The sequence below is a fragment of the Sander lucioperca genome, chromosome 11, assembly GCF_008315115.2.
Source record: "Sander lucioperca isolate FBNREF2018 chromosome 11, SLUC_FBN_1.2, whole genome shotgun sequence".
NCBI classification, from domain to species: Eukaryota; Metazoa; Chordata; class Actinopteri; order Perciformes; family Percidae; genus Sander; species Sander lucioperca.
This window is the reverse complement of record NC_050183.1, coordinates 8,433,391-8,452,317: the sequence shown is the minus strand read 5'-3', so window position 1 is coordinate 8,452,317 and position 18,927 is coordinate 8,433,391. Positions and strand designations below refer to the sequence as shown.

Genomic DNA, 18,927 nt, shown 5'->3' with positions numbered 1-18,927 from the left:
AATCCTATTATGAACCAAAGCGGTGAGTTAAAAATGAAGGCATCTCTCTCTTGCACTCTTTCGCTCACTCTCTCTCATTCCTGTTCACTGATGAACTGATTCAAATGAGGATTCAGGTCACAACTTCAGCCAAATATACCAATGCATGCACACACACACACACACACACACACACACACAAACACACACACACGTGCACAAACATGCATAAAAAGGCTAGACAGCTCAGGCTAATTAGGCCGTAGGATAAGTGCATGCACACACTTTTTTTCTAAAACACAAACAGATAAACATTCTCTCATGTGGTCTCCCTCTCCTGCTTGTACTCTGGCTTAATTTTTCTCAGTCCCTGTTTCTTTTTTTATTAATTTTCTCAGTTTATTTCTTGACCTAGTTCATTGTCTTGTTTCCCTTTCTTTTCAGCTTGATTCACAGATTTATTTTTTTATTGTATAACTGCTACAAAATGCTAGTAATGCCAACAGTGTTTGGTATATAACATGAACTATCACATCAAAGAGAGAGCAAATAGCTACTCACTCTTTTCTCTCACTCAAAAGCACACACTCCCTCACCCTCAGCCTCATATATGTGGTGGTGAAATGAAAGGAGGGAGCAGGAAGGAAGGACAGCCAGCTGCTGCATCTGTTCTCAGGAGTCCACAGGGGAAACAGTCTGGCTGCCGAGCATCCTGACTATCAAACACAGCCTTCTATAATATCCTGCCTGGTCTGTAGACTACTTCTTCTCTCTATCTAGCATTCTGATACAGTATGTAAAGTCTATATATATGCTAACACTGGTTCTTATAGCATCCGGTCAATAGTGTGCGAACCTAGCATTCGTATGGCAGTTGTAGTATAAAGAAAGCTATTGCTGAAATGTGAGCACAACTTCAGTGATATCCTGATTAGTATTAATTGCAGTGACTTATGGAGGAGGTCAGGAGGACCTGAGGTGTTACAAGGTGACTGTAGAAATGCTGGTTTAAGTAAGAAGCCTGGCGACAAAGCACTCTGCTAAATGTGTATTATGCCTTACTTAGCGCCTAGCTGGTCACTTTTAGGCTTTTAACTCACGGGCATTATTATCCAAAGTGGCTTAAAATTAGTAACCAGCTATTTAAATTAAATATCAGCTTGAGGACACACCGACACCTTTCAGTAATGGGATGCTCTCTCTCACCACTGGGTAACCTTTGTGCCTGTTATTTTTGTCTTTGCTTTTAAAAAAATACGCACTCTGCTCTCATCCTCCAGTACCGGATTTGATTTATTGTTTTATAAATGTGTCCTAGCCACCTAGAAGGCTAGCATCGTATATCATGAACTATTACAACAATTCAATTGTGAGCCAGCTTTCAACTACACAGGCCCCTCCAGGTCGTTGCTGTCTAATCTCTAATTAGGCACCCTCGCTATTCCAGCATTCTAGCAGCTTTCTAACATCAATAATTTCTCCTGCAAACCTAAATTGGTGTTACAGCTCAAAGTAACAAGTACCAAAAGTACCTGATGTAAAAAGCGCAACTTGTTTGAAGGATTTTAACCTTTGAGTCCACAGTATTTCAATCAGCAACCACGCAGGCTCGACTCAGACAGGCTGCTACTTTGTTCCCTGGGATATCGATTTCTAAATAAATCAGGGAGATATTTTTAAGCACCTAAAAGCGGTAATCATTGTTCATGCATAATCATAATTAATTAACAACACTGAGTCATCCAAATTAGAGTCAAAAACAGGATTTTCTTGTTTCCAGTGATATGATTGTGCAGTGACTGTTGAGGAAAATAAATCAATGATGCAACATTAGCTAAAGCCATGTGTTTTTCGTTCCCTTTTCAGATCAAAATAAGACACTACTATGTGGTGTTTCTGATAGGAAGGGGGTATGGTGTACCGACAGTAGCAGTGTAAGGATTGTAATGCAGCAGCAGTGTAATTTTTTTTTTTGTGATGCACTGTCAGATCCCAACCCAGTCGTTTAGAAACACTTACCTAGGGTGTTACTGAAATGCTTCCACAGTAGTTTCCCTGCTGGGCCCAAGGGTCTACTGGGGGACACTATCCCAGCAAAGAAATAATGGGCCCTACTGCTAAAATAACACATTACCTCTGAAACTGTGAAGATGTACAGTATATGTGCACATGTCAAAATACACATTTCACTTCCAGATAGAAGAAAAGGTATGTTACCATTCATAGTGCCATGGTAATTTTAGTTTGCAAGGCCAGCAAGTGTTCATCATACCTGTACATACAAACTGTAGGCAAACATGTTTACTGACGGAGGTCATTCAGCGTCACTGTAGACGATGCAGCCCCTGCCATCAAAATAACCCGCAGTCAAAACTCTCCTTATAAACAGCACTGGCCAGCCGTGGTCTCGTGTCAGGCCGGCTGGTCCAAATTATGTTCAGTCTAACCAGATCTGGGTAGGGTCCCATTTAAATGCTGCGAAGTCTGTGAGTCAATATTTCTAATAAATGAGTGGATCTGAGAGGATTATGGGGCATTACAAGGATCACAGGATAAAAATGTGTTTTTTGGGTATGTCTGAGTCAACCACGTTGTGGATCAGCTTCAACTATCATCGGGTCTATTCAAATTGGGTCTGATTATCCTCGGGTCCCTTTTCGCCAAGTTTTTTTTTTTTCCCTCAAGATTACTTTTATGCACTTGAATGTTTTGGGCTTGTGAAGACTTCTACCTGAAATGCACCACACAAATGCATGTTGATAAGAATGTTTAGCTGCTGTTTAGTACTGTTGTAGTGTCAGCTTGCTACCACTGAGCAGTTGTGGGCTCTTTGCTTTACTTAATTGTCTTTTGAAGTGTTCATTAAAAAAAAAAAGTCATATCTCATTCACTTCCTGCCTTCCATATTTTCATATTTTCCTAGACTGCACTCTGGTCACAAGCTTTTGGGCTGCCTCCGCCTCTTGCTGGACTCAAGTCTAACAAAGCTTCTATTCTTCTTCACCTCCAGTCATCATCCTGTTATCCTGCTGCTAGAATCCGCATACAAAACATGCTTCAATCCATTCGCCACACACCTTACAACAACACATACAGCACATCATATATATATATATATATATATATATATACAGTATATATATATACAGTAATCTGTCCTGGGCCAACCACTGTGAGCCACTGTGACTGAATTACAAAGTCACTGAATGTACATGTTGTGCGTCTTCACATAGCTGGAAATACAGGCAATTACTATCCAAGCCCCAGAAGAGCTATATCAATGAATATAGAACAACCACAGAGAGCAGTGTAAAGTCCTTATAGCCTCCCTTATAGCCTCCCTCGCTCCTCAGGGGGACACAGCTAGTGTATGTATGTATGCATGTATGTATATATATATATATATGATAATGGAAGTGAACCAAGTGAGATAATGTAAAGGCGTGTGCGTGCATGTGTGTGTGTTTCAATGTATCCATACAGCTTAAGAGGCCGGGAGGGGGGCGGGTGTTATCTTTCAGATACAATCATCTAAGAAAGAGGAAGGCAGAGAGAGAAAGAGAAGAAGGGAGAGAAATGGAAAGGAAACTAGGGAGATCAAGATAGCAAAAGAGAGGTGAGGGAGGGGGTGCAGATAGAGTGAGTGTGAAATCTAAAGAGTGAAAGAGAGAGGGAGGGGGAGAGAGAGATGAAAAAAAAAAGGCTAAAAGGGAGGCTAGAAAGGCACGGGATGACTGTTACAGCTCAATTAATGCCGGGACATGAGATGGCCCTGCCACTGATAATGACAGAGCGTGCAATAGAAGAGACAGAAAGGGGAGAGAGGCAATAGCAGTGATCTCGACAGGATGTTAGGAGGAAGCTGGAGGGGGGAGAAAGAGGAGGAGGAGAGGAAATAAGAGCAGATACTGTTAAATCTATTCATGATTCATTATTTCTCACTGCGGCTCAAAGCTCCCCTCCCTTCCTTGATGTCTCTCTCTATCTCCTTCTTTCTCTGACTGCCATCCCCCTATCTTTCCTTCTCCCTTCATTGCTTTCCTTTTCTTGGCTCTAATTTTCATTTCCATCTCTTTTTTTCTCCCTCATCTGTTCTCTGAGGTCTTTATCTGTCTCTTCTAAGGCTCCATCCTTCCTGTTTACCCACTCCTCTTTCATCCGTTCAATTAATCTCTATCCCCTCTTTTTCTCTCATCCCTGCTCTCACACTTTTTCCAACATTAGCTCTCCCCGCCATCGCTCACTTTTTTTTCCCTGTTTCTCTATCTCGCTTACTCTCTCAACTGCCTCTTTCTCTACCACCATGCTCTCTCTTTTTCTTGCAGTATCTTCAAAGTCCTCATTTTCTTTAATTATCTTACTCTTACTTTTTTCAAACTATCCCACTCACTTTTCCATCCTCTCTCCCTTTGTAGCACCCTCTATTCTACCTCTCCTTTTGTGCTTTATCCTCATCCACTCTCTGTTTCGCTCAGACTCCTCATGCTATCTCTATTCTCTATCACTGTCTTTTTTAATGTCCTTTTTTATAGCAGTTCCTTCATTTTATATTCTATCACGCTCTCTTCCTACCTTCTTCTTTCTATTCTATTTCTGTCAATTTCCGCTTCTCTGTTTCCTTTTCTATCTGTGATATTGTAAGTTCTCTTGTACTATCTGCCTCATATTTCTCTCTCACTGGCTCTCCTACCACTTCTCCCGTTAAACCTTTTTACTAGTTCTCTTGTTTTCTCTCTTGTTCTTTCTTCTCGTTGCTCAAATATATACAGTACCTTTTTTTCTACCTTTTCACTCTCTCATATTCCCCCTGCTCACTCTTCGCATAGCCTTGTTCTCTGGCTCCTTTTTTACTCTCATTCGCCTGACTGTAGCTTTTTGGTCTCCTTCTATCATCCCTGCTGCCTCCCCCTTCTTCCCCTCTCTCTTTCGTCTCTTCCTATTTTCCACACTCTCCCCTCCTTGGCCTCCCTCTGTCATTTTCCCCGCATATGCCCCTCCTCCTCCTCCTCCTCCTCCTCCTCCTCCTCTGTCCATCTCTCAGAGGTGCAGCCAGCACCCCAGTCCATTTTCTTTTTGGCGACAAGAGCTGACAGTCCAACTCTGCCTGGCTTGTTGCCAGTCATCTCTCTCTCTCTTTCTCTGTACCCATCCTATGCCTACACTGTTGGGTAATACTTTCTATTCTTGTAACTAAAGTACAACTTTCTCTGCATTTAGGCTTGGTGGTTAAGGTCAACGAAATTTAAGTATGGATAGTACTTTAATAGCATATTAGAATTTTGGTCATTGTGACCAATATGGTAAATGTGGTTGTCTTTGTCCATGAGACCAGGACTGAATTTGGATTTTGGAAGAATGCAGAATAAATCATGAGGAGCAGAGGGGACAATTTCAAACAATTTCAGTTTCAATCACAACATTTTAAGTTCAATTTGAGGCAGAAAAAAAGTCAACATGTACAGTAGGCAAACCGGAAACCTTTAAGGGTAATGCTGACATGTTCCTGACAGAAATCTGCATATATTGTTCTAATTTAAAGAAGTATAACCTTACATTAAGGTGCGACAAGCTATGATACATAATCTTTTCCAGATATAAAGGTTAGTATTCATCTTCAATCATGCAAAGTACAGCAGACAAGCAGATGTTACCTGTTCTCTAGTACACATTGAATAATCTCACTTATACCTGCAGATGCTGCCTCAGATATCACAATCATAATTGTTTGATAATACTTGTATGACAGCAACGACCCATCCTTCTCCTATAATCTTAGAAAGCTGACATGAAACTGGGATCCAAGCAGATTTATACAGTAGCAATGGAATTCCAACAAAGTGATCTATAATGTTGTATAGTGTTTTGTGTAATTTCAATGTGTTAGTCTGCAGCTGTTACAGCAAATGCCTTTGAACAGACTATCTTTTATCGCCATCATAAATTAAAAACTGAGGCACAAATGCAGCTTTCAACCAATAGCAGCACTTTGGAGGCACTTTTTTCCCAAATAGGAAAGAGAGGCTTGGTGTCTGTGTGGAAACTGCTGTCACATACTTGTTCATGTTGCTCTGTTGCTGTGAATTAAGGTAACAGGTTCCAGTGTTTTAACAGAATGTAATACAGCATTTTTGACGAGCTGGATCAGGATTAAATGTAACATCAGCCCGAACTGGAGTCTGGAGTGAGTATGCACACTGCACTGCAAGTATTTGGACAGAAACCCACTGTTTGATGCCCTTGTGCTATAATTACCTTGATTGTAAAATGACACATTAATTATGAGGTTAAAGTGCAGAAAGCAGAGGCTTTCATTAGAGGGTGTTTTTAGAGATTGTTTCCAACAATGAGCTGCTTTCTAAATACATTATGCTGGGCATGCTGGGAGCTCATTGTAAAATGTGAAAAAAATACATCCCATCTTGTCTTCCATGACAGAGTTAGCATGACAGTTAGATCGATTAAGAAAGAGGGAGACACAGGCAGTCTCCTTAAAGGAAGATGCCATTCAATAGGATAATGATTGTGTACATCACAGCAGAACAGATCTCATGTCTGCTTTCTGTCTCTCTGCCTATTTGTCTGTCTGTCTGGACATGTATCTGCCTGTCTGTAATTTGACTGTCTCCCTTTCCTGCAGTGTGACCCAGACAGCAAATTAGCAGCAAGTGTGGGGACTGACAAGCAGTCACCGACTCCTGAAAGCACACTCTGCTCCTCAGACACATGTCTTCATTGAGGATAAATGGAAATGATGCACAATCACTGACCTGACTTCTTTTAAGCTTCTACCTGGTATTTGGTTTTTACATTGTTTTAGAAGAACCTGTGGGTGATTTCATACACCAATCCTCACTACCCCATGCTGTCGATAATAGCTAAGCCATGTTGACATCTAGTTTCAGTTAACTTCAAGTCTGTCGCCACCAGTGCTGTAAAACATACATTTGCCATTGCTATGGTTACCATCTGTAACAGGCATCTTGATAGTATTATTATTCCTTAATTCGCATATCAGCAGCCATCGCTCGTTTTGCTTGATAACAGCCGAGGAAGAGAGTGTCCACACGCATAAATATTTAGTCAATAGGGATATCATAATTATGCAGGAAACACACTCTGCTGGTATCATGCAACAGTACCTGCATTTATATTCCATACAGAGGCATGAAGAGGTAAACTACAGTGTTGTGCAGTGACCCCTTACTAAAACTAATACAATCAGCCATCCATAGTGTTAAAACCACGTATTTCTCTTGCTGAATCATTATTTGACTACCAAATAAAAGACAGAGAAAAAAGCAAGTCCTTCTTTAACAAAACATGTTTTTAACTCCTTAGCCCTGTTTCTGGTCCTACTTCTTTACTAAGTACAAAGATGAGTGGAGCTGGAACTGATCCTGCTTTATCCCGCCAATACAGTATACACTGAGAAACAAGAAAAATAGAAACTCAAGTACTATGTCATATAATGCAAGACAACCACCCTGCACTAAATAGATTACTTAAAGTGTTTGCAGTTTGTAGCTGTTTTTGTGTGTTGAGCTACAGTATACTGTCAGTATTTTGTATTGAAAGGTGTTTCTAATAATATGACACTTAGTGTAAATACAAAATAAAAATGAGGACAGGATCAAGAAAATATAGCAAAAACCCACCCACACAAAATGACACATTGGCATACCAGGTTTGTGAGCGTGAAATAACACATTCACCTTCTCCCGCCTACTCAAAAAATGCAACTTCTACACATAAAGTGATACACACACACACAACCGCCAAGTACACCAGCAATGAAAAGAGACTGAAAAAAACAATACTGAGTACAGTATACTCTTTTTTACCTGTTTGTGCATCTCAATGTTGAGACCGTAGGACATTTCGTAGTACTGTGGAGACAAACAGATGACAGAGCTTCGTTAGCATTTTATACACAGCGCACATTAACATTCAGTCTTACACAATATCTCCCATTGAGCATCTGTTGCTCAGTGTAGATGCATATGCTGCTGTTTGTCAGTGTGGTTTTAATGAAAGCAAGAAAAGAGAGAGCGAAAACATGGAAGAAAGAGAGAGGGCGCGAGTGTGAGTGTGTATAGTAAAAACAAGTTTGTGTGTGTCTATGTATAGATAATGAGGTATTTATGTCTCTGAGTGAGTTATGTGCGATCACTGTCTCAGCAGGTTTTTGTCTATGAACGGCTGCCAAATGGGAGTCCTGCATGTTGTAGTTCCTGCCTCTGTGTTTGTGTGCCTATGAAGACCTACAGTATGTACAGTACCCATCATAATAATAAGACTCTGTGTATGCTTGACCACTGTGAACTGTGTGCCTGTATCTGAATGTGTGTACAGTCTATGTACGTGATTGATAAGTGTGCGTCTAGTATGAGTCTACAACTGTATTAGCACAGGTCCCTCCACATCTGTCTGACTCACATTGCAATCACACTCACCCAAGTGTAAATGCAGTCTGTACAGATTGGCCACATTCCTGAAGGATAAGTTCATATTTTTTCAAGTTACCGCACTAGAATGGGATCTATTTACAGCCAGTATGACCAAAAGTTATCAGTACAGTAACCAATAACCAGGCCCAAACGGAATTTAGTGGATTCTTTTTCTGCTTGTGGTGGAGCATTGTTAACATTCTGGGTTTAATTTAAAAAGAAAAAAAAAAGAAAAATGTAATCTGCTGAAAATCTGCATAAAACTCTGCATCCGCAGATTCCGTATGGCCCTGAAAATAACTCAGTCAGAATTGTATTGAGACAAAATAATGTGAACACGTGCTTTAAGAAAATTGGCCAACCAACAAGTTCAAAGTTCAAGTGGTTCCACCTGGCCTACAGCTAAAGACAACAGCAAAGCAAAAGTCCAGCAACGTAATCTAACTTTTCACCTTGCTGCAGTGATGTACCGGTATACTCCAGGACACTGTGGCATCACTGTTTTGGTGTGGTTAAAGGTGCAACAAAGCACATTCCTGTCAGAGGTGAAACAGGCTTGAAACTTTTAACCAGGGACGGAATGAAACACTGATTTTACTCTTTAACCCTTGTGTTGTCTTCCTGTCTACTGCAACTTTAAGTTTTTCTGGGTCAAACTTGAACGTTTTCGTCTTTTTCGACAATTTTGTCGCTTTTCCTGATATTTTTGTCACTTTTTCAAGGTTTTTGACACGTTTTCCGATGCCTTCCGTGCCTTTTGACGTTTTTGTGGGGTTTTTCTCCCACGTTTTTGAAGCTTTTTCTGACATTTCTTGTCACTTTTTTCAACGTTCTTTTATAAAAAAATTTTTTCAAATGCTATAAAATTGAATAAAACACCCGAATTCAATGAAAGTAGTGGACTGATCATTTATTTTACTTGTGAAGAGCGTTGTAGGCAACCATCCATGTTACTTATTTTTTTGAAATTTTGGATGAAAGAAAGACAAATTTCTGATACAGAAACTTTTTGGAAATGGGTCAAATTTCACCCGAGGACAACAGGAGGGTTAAGCAAAAATGCCAAAAGATTCACTGGTTCCAGCTTCTCAAATGTGAATATTTGCTGATTTTCTTAGTCTTCTATGGTATTAATAACAAATATCTTTGGATTCTGAACTGTTCGTCGGACAAAACTCTTAATTTGAATATATCAACGTGGGCTTTAGGAAATAGTGATGGACCTTTATTTACTACTTTATGACATTTTATAGACCAAATGATTAATTGATTGAGAAACCAATCGTCAGACTAATTAAAAATGAAAACAATCCTAATCTAGATAACGTATCCAGTTCATACAGTATGATCAACAGTGCAACATATCTATGCCAATGATGTCATGCTCCTATCTGAATGTCTGTGTGTGTGTTTTGTGTGTCTTTGTATATTTGACACTAAAACACCAAACATACCTGCATGTGTGTGTGTGCTTGTTAAATGTGTTGTTCTCTCTCCTCTGTGTGTGTTTCTGTGTGTGTGTGTGTGTGTGTGTGTGTGTGTGTGTGTGTGTGTGTGTGTGTGTGTGTGTGTGTACATCAGTGCTGTAATGGTGTTGGTGGCGAGCGGCATACAGACTGCGAGGATCCGTCATGGTGACAAAGGCAGCCTCTGCTGCCGGATGAGCAACGCTCTGACTGATGACAGCGAGACACTACTCGCTCTCTTCCACTCTGTATTCTCTTGCTCATTTTCACTCGATCGCTCTCTTCTCTCTCTCCATTTATTCCTCAACTCATTTAGTCCCACCCTCTCACTCCTATCCCTATCTTTTAGAGGCTGTCAGTCCCTCTTTTCTATCACCCCTCTTCTCTCTCTAGTTATTCCCTTTCTTCTTTTTCTAGCTGTCACGTGATATTTCGCTCTTCAGTTCAGTCTTTCTATTTCCTGTCTCATTTTACTCACTTGCTATCTTTGTCTGTCTCTATCCATGCACGTACCTATCGATCTAAATTCAAATTTGCTTTATTGGCATGAAGATAATTGAGTACAGCACTGCCAGATCACATAGTACAAGGCTTACACTATATGTGTAATAAGTGTGACTAAAAGAAAGAGAACAAATGGTTACCACATGACTACACTATTCAACACTACACACAAAATACACATGGTCATTTACTACATAGGATACTAAAAATATTATTAGGGATGTAACAATACACTCAAATCATGATTCAATACGAGTCACAATTTTAAGTTCACGATACGATTTTCTCACGATTTTTTTAACAGAATATAATGACTGAAAAATAATAATTTATTTATATAAACTGTGCAAAACAGCATATGTGTCCTCTTATCAAAATAAAAAAAATACTTGAAAAATAAAGATTAAAGAAATGCTTGTTTACTGCTAAGGCCATATGGTTAAATTTAAATGATTTATTTAAAATGTAATAACAACAACTTTTTTCACCAGTCATTTGCTATTAAAGGTCCAATATGTAATATATTTACAGTAATAAATCCAAAAATGACCCCAATGCATCATCAAATATTAAGGAAACATGCTAAGTTGAAATACTATCTTGTCTGACGACAATGCTAATGCCAGTATTTTCTCCTTTTGAAATTTCCGTTCTAATACCGTAACTAATACTAAGCCGAGGAAGTGTGTCTGTCCGTCGGGTGGAGAGGACAGCGAGGTTGTTGTGTTTTTAGCAGTTCCTACCGTAATTCTAAGCCAAAAAAGTGTGTCTGTCAGTTGGGTACAGAGCTCCGCATGAGCATGGGCTTTTATGACTGTCAATATAGCCAGCATCTAACGTTAGCTACTCCGCTGTGCTGTTAAGTAATGTCTGGCTATGTGAGACAAGCGTCCAGCAACATTGTTGTGGATGCTGCGGTCTCAGACTGGCAACCAACGTGAACTTCGAGTCTGGGGAGGAGGGGGCGAAGGAAGACGACTCTCTCCAGTATTTTGAATTTGTACTGCAGTAACTATTTTAAACACTAGCTGTCAGTATTACATATTGCACCTTTAAACGACAAAAAGAAAAAAAAACTAGATGGCAGAGGGGTATTTTACAAAAACATGAAACGCAACACAAGCTTATGGAGCCGGACCCAAAAGCAACGCAAGTCACATCTATATATATAATAATATCAGGGCTGTCAAAATAATGCGTTCATTTCGATTAATTAATCTGAGAAAAAATAACGCGTTAAAAAAAATAACGCAGATTAATCCATTCCATATTGACGTTTGACCCGGAACCTTTCTAGCCACCATTGGACTGTAAAATGAAGGAGGAAGACGAGAATGTGCTGCCTGGATCATTAATTGGAACATTTACTTGTAAAAATCTTCTTCCTGCCAACCCTGGCTACCGAAATCTGGTGCCACTGATATGTCTGCTCTTCTCTCTGATGCTCTGAAGACGATACAGGCAACACAAACACCGCTGCACGTGACGCTAGTTAACACTATACTCTACAGCAGCTAACGTTAGCCTACCGCTAGCTAGTAGCTGGATTAAACACGGTTACAATGCTGACAGCTAACGCTAAACGGTGTAAAGTTTGACTGTGTTTTACTGTAGAGGATTCAACACCGGTATGTAACAATCTGTAGCTGCCGTCGGAGAAATAACACAGTGCGTTGATGAATGAAATGAAACTGGTAAACTACAGTCTCGTGGTGCATTTGAAGTTATTGTAAATGTCCTTTTCCCATCTGGTGGTTGTTTTTGTCATTCAACAGCAATTTACTAGTGAAATAAGTTATTGTTATTGTTATACATTATTATCAAATCATTTAATTTTGACCATATGGCCTTAGCAATAAACAAGCCGTTCTTTAATGTCACCGACTGTTGGTTAGTACCCTTTTTTTTTCTTTTCTTTTTTTATTTCTTAAAAAGTATCGGTTCAGGCACCGTTAATTATGTATGCGATTAATTTCGATTAATTAATCACAGAGTATGTAATTAATTATTCATTTTTTTAATTGATTGACAGCCCTAAATAATATATATGTATGTGTGTATATATATAGCTGTCAGCATTTTAACCACGTTTAGGCCAGGTAACGTTACCTGCTGTGTAATGTTAGCTAGCGTCACGCCCTAGGCTGTTTAAAAATTGCATCGCGAGTAATTTTTTATCTTAACCGGTTGTAATCTTTACACATTTAAATCAATTTTCAACTGATTCACAATGCATTGTAACATCCCTAAAGAATATATATGATGAGAAATTGCTTTACAATGTAATGTCATGTAGTGAGAGAAATATAAAAGAAAAAAAGAGGAGGCAGAGTTTAGAAGTATAGTTTTATGTGTTGTTTGCTGGTTCCCCCTGAGGCTATGACATGCTCTGACATATTCTGCTGCTTCAGTGGCAATGTTACTTTTTTCCCCCGCAAGTATGTATACAATTCTGGTCAAAGAGAGTGTGTTGAATTTTTGGTATTTGAGTTTTATTTTGGTAAAGAACTTGATTCTTTGGACAGTTTTGTAACCATTGCATTACATACAAATATTTCTAATGAGTTCCACACAGTGAAGTGTACAGATTTTTTATTTGGGAAGGAGAAAGCGTATACCGGATCGGTACTCCACATTGGCAGATACCCTGAGTTCAGGTATCAGAATTGACATCACGAAAGAAAAACTCAGATATGTGCATCCCTACCATTTACCTGCCCAGTATCTTGAGTGGCTGTGTGAATTATTGCTCGTTTGTCAGGTGCAATGGCAGATATAAAATTGAAAAATGTCTCAGAAAGGATTGATCACTAAAGAATGTCACTCTGACATTGAAATGTCTAATTTATCTATCTGTCTGTCTGTCTGTCTGTCTGTCTGCCTATCACGTGGTGTTCCTCCTCTGTGACCGTCTTGTCCTGTCTCTCCTTTGTCACCTTCTTTCTCATGTGCATTCTCTCCCACTCTCTCCTGTCAACACATTTCCTGTCTTTCTTGCCAATTATCCTTTTCTGTCATTTTTTTTGCTGCCTTCTTTCCCTCTCGCCTTTGCTCATTACTCTCTCTCCCTTGTATCTCCTCTTGTTTTTTATCTATCTGCTGTATCATTTTTGTCCTTTCACACTGTCTTTTCTACTCTCTCATTTTTTCTGCTCTCAGTCATTTCAATCAAGCATCTTTCTCGTTTATGTTCTCTATTTCTTGCTCTCTCTCTCTCTCTCTCTCTCTCTCTCTCTCTCTCTCTCTAGTGCCATTTTCTACTTGGCTCGCTCACTTTGTATATTTGTTTCTCCCGTCCTTGTCCAGTGCTCTATCTATATTTTCTCCCATTTCTCTCCCACTGTCGAGCTCACCTTCGCTGTGTATTTTACTCTTTCTTTCGATTTCTCTCATGGACAGACTGCCAACCACACAATATGTATTCACTACTTGGAATCTCTTTCACGTGTAAAAATGCACACATACTTCACACAAGTATGCACATACCTGACAACACACACATACATGCTTCAAAGCACACACACAAACATACTTAAGCTAGCTCTTTGTGTTTCCATGTTTCCCTCTGTTCCAGCCCTCTCAACATGAGATATGACATATCTCTTTGTTCTCCCTACTTTTCTCCCTCCATCTCTCATCAGCTTCTCTTGTCACCTCTCCATCCATACACCTCACCTCAGCCCTCCCCATCTTTTTTAACTCAATTACTGTCTGTCTGTCTCTCCTTATTAATTCTCCTCACATCTCCCCCAACAGCCTCTCCACCTCTCTGCCATTACTCTATGTTTCTTTTTCACTCGCTCTTCTCTACCATCTTCTTTTCATTTAGTATCTCACTTTTTTCCCACTACACCAACAGCTGAGTGCAACAACCTATTTAAATACAACCTTGCAAGTAACTAAATAGCTCACTTCAGTAGCCGTCCTCAGCAAGAGCTCTCCACTCTGGACAAAAATGAAGCGGCTTACTGTATATAACCAGCACGACATTACGGAAAGGAATGCAATAAAGGTACGATGGAAATGCTGCTCTGTAAAGCCAAAGGGAAAACAAGTAGGTTTGGGTTAGCGGCAGTAAATGGTAAAAAGAGCCTTGATGCTGCCACTGACCATTTTTGTGAGTGAGAGGACTGAATGGAAATATGTTCAGTTCACTTTTGTCGGCTTATGTAATTCATGACTCAATGTCAATTCATTGTACAGCCATTTTCTTCAGCTATGTACTGTATCTCTCAGGTTCAGGAAAATCCAAGGCAAACAGCAAGAGATATTACACACAGATATTTACACAGTATGTCCGGCAGGCAGCAGTGGAATATAACTAAGTGCATTTACTCAGGTTCTAATGTTGTGATCATAGATGGATTACGGCATGGGCAAAGTGGGCATGCCCAGGGCCCTGACGCTCCAGGGGGGCCCCTAACGATCCGATGAATTGAAATGTTACTATCATTGTGCGATGCCAAGAATTAATTCACGGTATGATCAGAGCCGATGCTTGTCAACAGGAAAAACCAGAAAAATAAATTTCACAACAGAGGAGCTAAATACCCCGCATCAGTAAGAGACTGTGGAATAGGTGGTCGAGTTCGCTCGTTTAATAATGACATGTTGTGCAGCCGATTGCCTAATGGACAAGTGGCACCATGAGATGCATGCTTTATATTTATTATCAACCTTAAAAAATTGTAGGTAGGATATTGGTTTTCACACTTTTACAAAATGATAATCACCACGTTTTATGTATTGGTTTGTATACATATCTGTACCCTATTAGATTGTGTTTCCCTGTGATGCGCTGTAAAGCACTGTGGACTCTTTGTAATAGGGGAAGTGTAGGCTACTACTTGCGCGTGCGTCGTATGTGCGGGTAGGGGATGGAGGGGGGCCCATTCCCATTTTGTGTCCAGGGCCCGTGGTCATGATAATCCGTCCCTGGTTGTGATACTTCTGGTACTTCACTTTACCAGATTTCAGATGAAAATGTTACATTTATTCTACTACATTTATTTGACAGCTATAATCACGTGTTACTTCACAGATTAAAATATATAAGGTTATAAAATACAATACAGCAGTTTATAAAGAAGTTAAACTTTGCGTGTCCTCCACCAATAAAATGCTTCTTATACATTAATGCAAAAATAAAAAAATATGACAATATAACTGCCATAGGGGTCACTCTGCTTTATGAGAGCTTTTACTTCTGATATTTTAAGTGCATTTTGTTTGACAATACTTAACTACTTTTCCCAAGACATGAACACAGAATGTATAACCTTTCCACGTTTTGGGAAATATATAAGTGAAAGCAAAACGTTGCAAGTCATCCTCCAAGTACAAAGGCTAGCACTATTGTTGATAAAAAAATATTAAATCGTGATAGTTTATTGGTTGCTGCAGCATAATTTCCTCTTTGCTCACTTCCTTGCTGTGAGGTCAGATAGAGAACGGTGTCACCTTCAGGAAAGCTTATAACAGTTCAGAAGGTTTTTCATTTGCCAGGACTTAAACCTGAGTCATTCAGTCTACAGAAAACAGTGATTTTCAGACAGCAAGCAGCGTTACAATCTCGAGACTTGAGAGCTGAATGTGTAATCTGGCGCGAGAAAGAGCCACAAGCTATTACGTCAGTTACAACATCACTCAGTTACAGTAACAGAAAAGTTGCTCCAGCTAGGAATTTGCTCTTTTAACAGTCCAACCAATTCAAATCCACATTAAAGGTGCATTAAGCGATGCTGCGTGAATATTGTTGATATTTGAACTCAACTGCCAAACAAATACAAATACCTTTCCCGGTCATACAACTTCTTTAATTTGTACTCTATAGTCCTTTTCCTCTTTTGCTGTTTCACTGTCAACTCTTCTTGTTGATAACTCCTGGCCGGTGCTGCCTCCCCCCGCCCCCATCACTTTTTTGCACGCGCCACCTGGTGCTGATTGGCTGGAATAGTGTTGTTTGGCTTGTGCGCACCTTTTTGTTTGTTTTCCATTTACACAGCCAGGGCTGTGTAGGAACACCAGATTTATTTTCAGCGCACACAGAAAATAGAGAGCAAGGTGACTGTGAGGAGATATTCACTGAATTTGACAAAAAAAGTGTATTAGATTAACATCGCTTACTATACCTTTAATTGGTCCAGTCAGGGTTTCATTTAAAGAGGCAGAAAGGCGAAGACTAAGTGACATGTAGTAACAGTTGTCCTGTGGGTGTAGGCTAGACAGCAGTGAAGTGACTATTGTACTATTTGTGCAGTCTGAACAGCACTCTAGTGACAACGCTCTATGAGAGTCTAGTGTGGATTGTTGTGTATTAACAACTGTGCTTTGTAGTCTGTGAATTTGTAAGTGTAGTAACAGTTACCAGTAATGTTCAGTGCACACAGTTACAAGTCATGACTGACAAATTACATTTACTCTCACAGTGTATGTGTTGATTACAGTAAGACTGCTACTGTTTTGTCTTATTCATATTAAAGGTTTACCCTTCAAAAGCATATTCAGGTATAGTCTATAGACCCAAATCTGAATAAAGTATAATAGGTTACACTGGGATATTGTATTGTGTGCATCATTCAGACTTGTTTACATTAGTAACAGGTGTCTGCTCTACAGTAGGCTATAGTAACAGCTGCACTATGACTGTGCTCTAGACTGCAGCATAGTAATAACAGCACTGTGTCCACAGTTGAAATTGCAGTAGTACAGTATGTGTTTTGTCTGTTGTAGTCAGTTTTTAATAGGTTCATCCTCTCTTAACTGCCTGCCCCCCAAACCTCCAATTACACCCCCCCAATGCCCGCCGTTATGCCTTATATAATCCCTCTGTTGTGTCACTGCGTTCTCATTTACCACTCTGTGTAAGATCTCATGTCTATGTGGGTTGTGTGTATGTGTGTGTATGTGCGTGTGTAGAGCAGATTGCAAAGCGCATTTGTGTGTGTGTGTGTGTGTGTGTGTGTGTGTGTGTGTGTGTGTGTGTGTGTTTTAAGCCAGGCAGAGAGGCAATAAGTGTGTCTACTACTGTATGTGTATTTATATTAGACTACTTTTCTTTCCAACAGAAATGTGAAGAATGCGATGTAAATGTCAAATAAGAATAATTTCTTACAAGAAATGTGATTATACATGTACATACATGTGCATTCCTGTGAACAGTGAATATTACAAGTGTATACTGCGCCAGACAACTGATATTTCAAAATAATTCAGCAACCTTATGAGCAGGAAAGTAAGAGGGTAATCTACTTGTCTATTCCCTATTTATATACACTACATTGATATCAGCATCAGCACGTATCTACAAAGTAATCCACAGTGTTTGTAGATTAGAATAAACCCATACTGTATGCTAATATGACATTTATTGAGTGTATTTAATAAAAGTACCTTACTATATCATCATGTAGACATTGTTGTGATTGGTGGGCACCGCTTGTTGAAAGTTGAAGGTTGAAAATGCCATCGTCTATCCACTACATGACACAAAACAACAAAATTGTAACTAGAAATAAAGCTGCAATCTATAGCTTTTTGAATTTTAAGAACTACAGCAAAAGCAAAGATAAAGGAGAATCAGAGCCGGAGGTTTTGTCACCTTGATAATGTTGGTATGCAGTAAAAATGTCATAAACCAACCAGGTACGTAATGTGGACACAGGGCGATAAGTCAATATTGTTGTTTGTACAACTTGTGATGATATGAAATTGTGTTTTACCATAATATGTCCATAATCATAATTCCAAGCCAGAAAACTCAAGAAACTGAATTTTAATCATATTGACAATTTGACAAAATAATATTCTATCAAAAGTCTATGATGAAGAGCTCATTTTGCTCTTTACATGTTGTATTCATGTAATATTGACATTACCATGTATTCATTATAAGACATGTATAAAAAGGTGTCTGCAAGCTTCAGCACTTTATTTTCTTACAGTTTTTTTACGATTGTTTACACACTAAAATAAAAATTTCCACACAATTTGCAAAATTCTACTCCATTGAGCAAAACACCTCCACAGATTTGCATAACATTACACACAATGTCTGCTTCACCCTTTTTGCAAAACATTACACACAGTGATTTGTAAAACTCTACACACATTTTCACACCTTAGACACAGATAAGGATTGTGAGGTTACTTCCTTGTCATTACAAAGCCCCGGATTGCCAATGACCACACTAATGAACGAATTGGATAATCACATCCACCAGATGTGGAAGCACACGTGCTAATTTGAAAACGCAGCACTCAGGTGTGCTATAAAAGGCAGCAGGTGAGTTCACCTGTCTTCAACAAAAATGGAAGGAGCTAGAAAAAGAAGAAGAAGAGTGAGCATGAGAGGGGGAGCTCAAAGAGGAGATGAAGGAGGTAGAGGAAGAGGAGAAGAAGGAGATAGAGGAAGAGGCCTAGACAGAGGAAGAGGAGAAGGAGGTAGAGGAGGAGGCCCAGGTAGAGGAAGAGGAGAAGGAGGTAGAGGAGGATGCCCAGGTAGAGGAAGAGGAGAAGGAGATAAAGGAAGA

At 39.5% G+C, this 18,927-nt stretch overlaps 1 protein-coding gene across 3 annotated transcripts in view; it reads right to left on the bottom strand.

The window, feature by feature from the left end:
* tle2b (TLE family member 2, transcriptional corepressor b) overlaps positions 1-18,927 on the bottom strand; it is an 89,867-nt gene that overhangs the window by 42,526 nt on the left and 28,414 nt on the right. For all 3 annotated transcript variants that reach the window (XM_031307284.2, XM_031307287.2, XM_031307285.2), the window contains exon 4: positions 7,821-7,865. In XM_031307284.2, the coding sequence (XP_031163144.1) occupies positions 7,821-7,865 (45 nt within the window). The remainder of the gene's footprint in view (positions 1-7,820; positions 7,866-18,927) is intronic.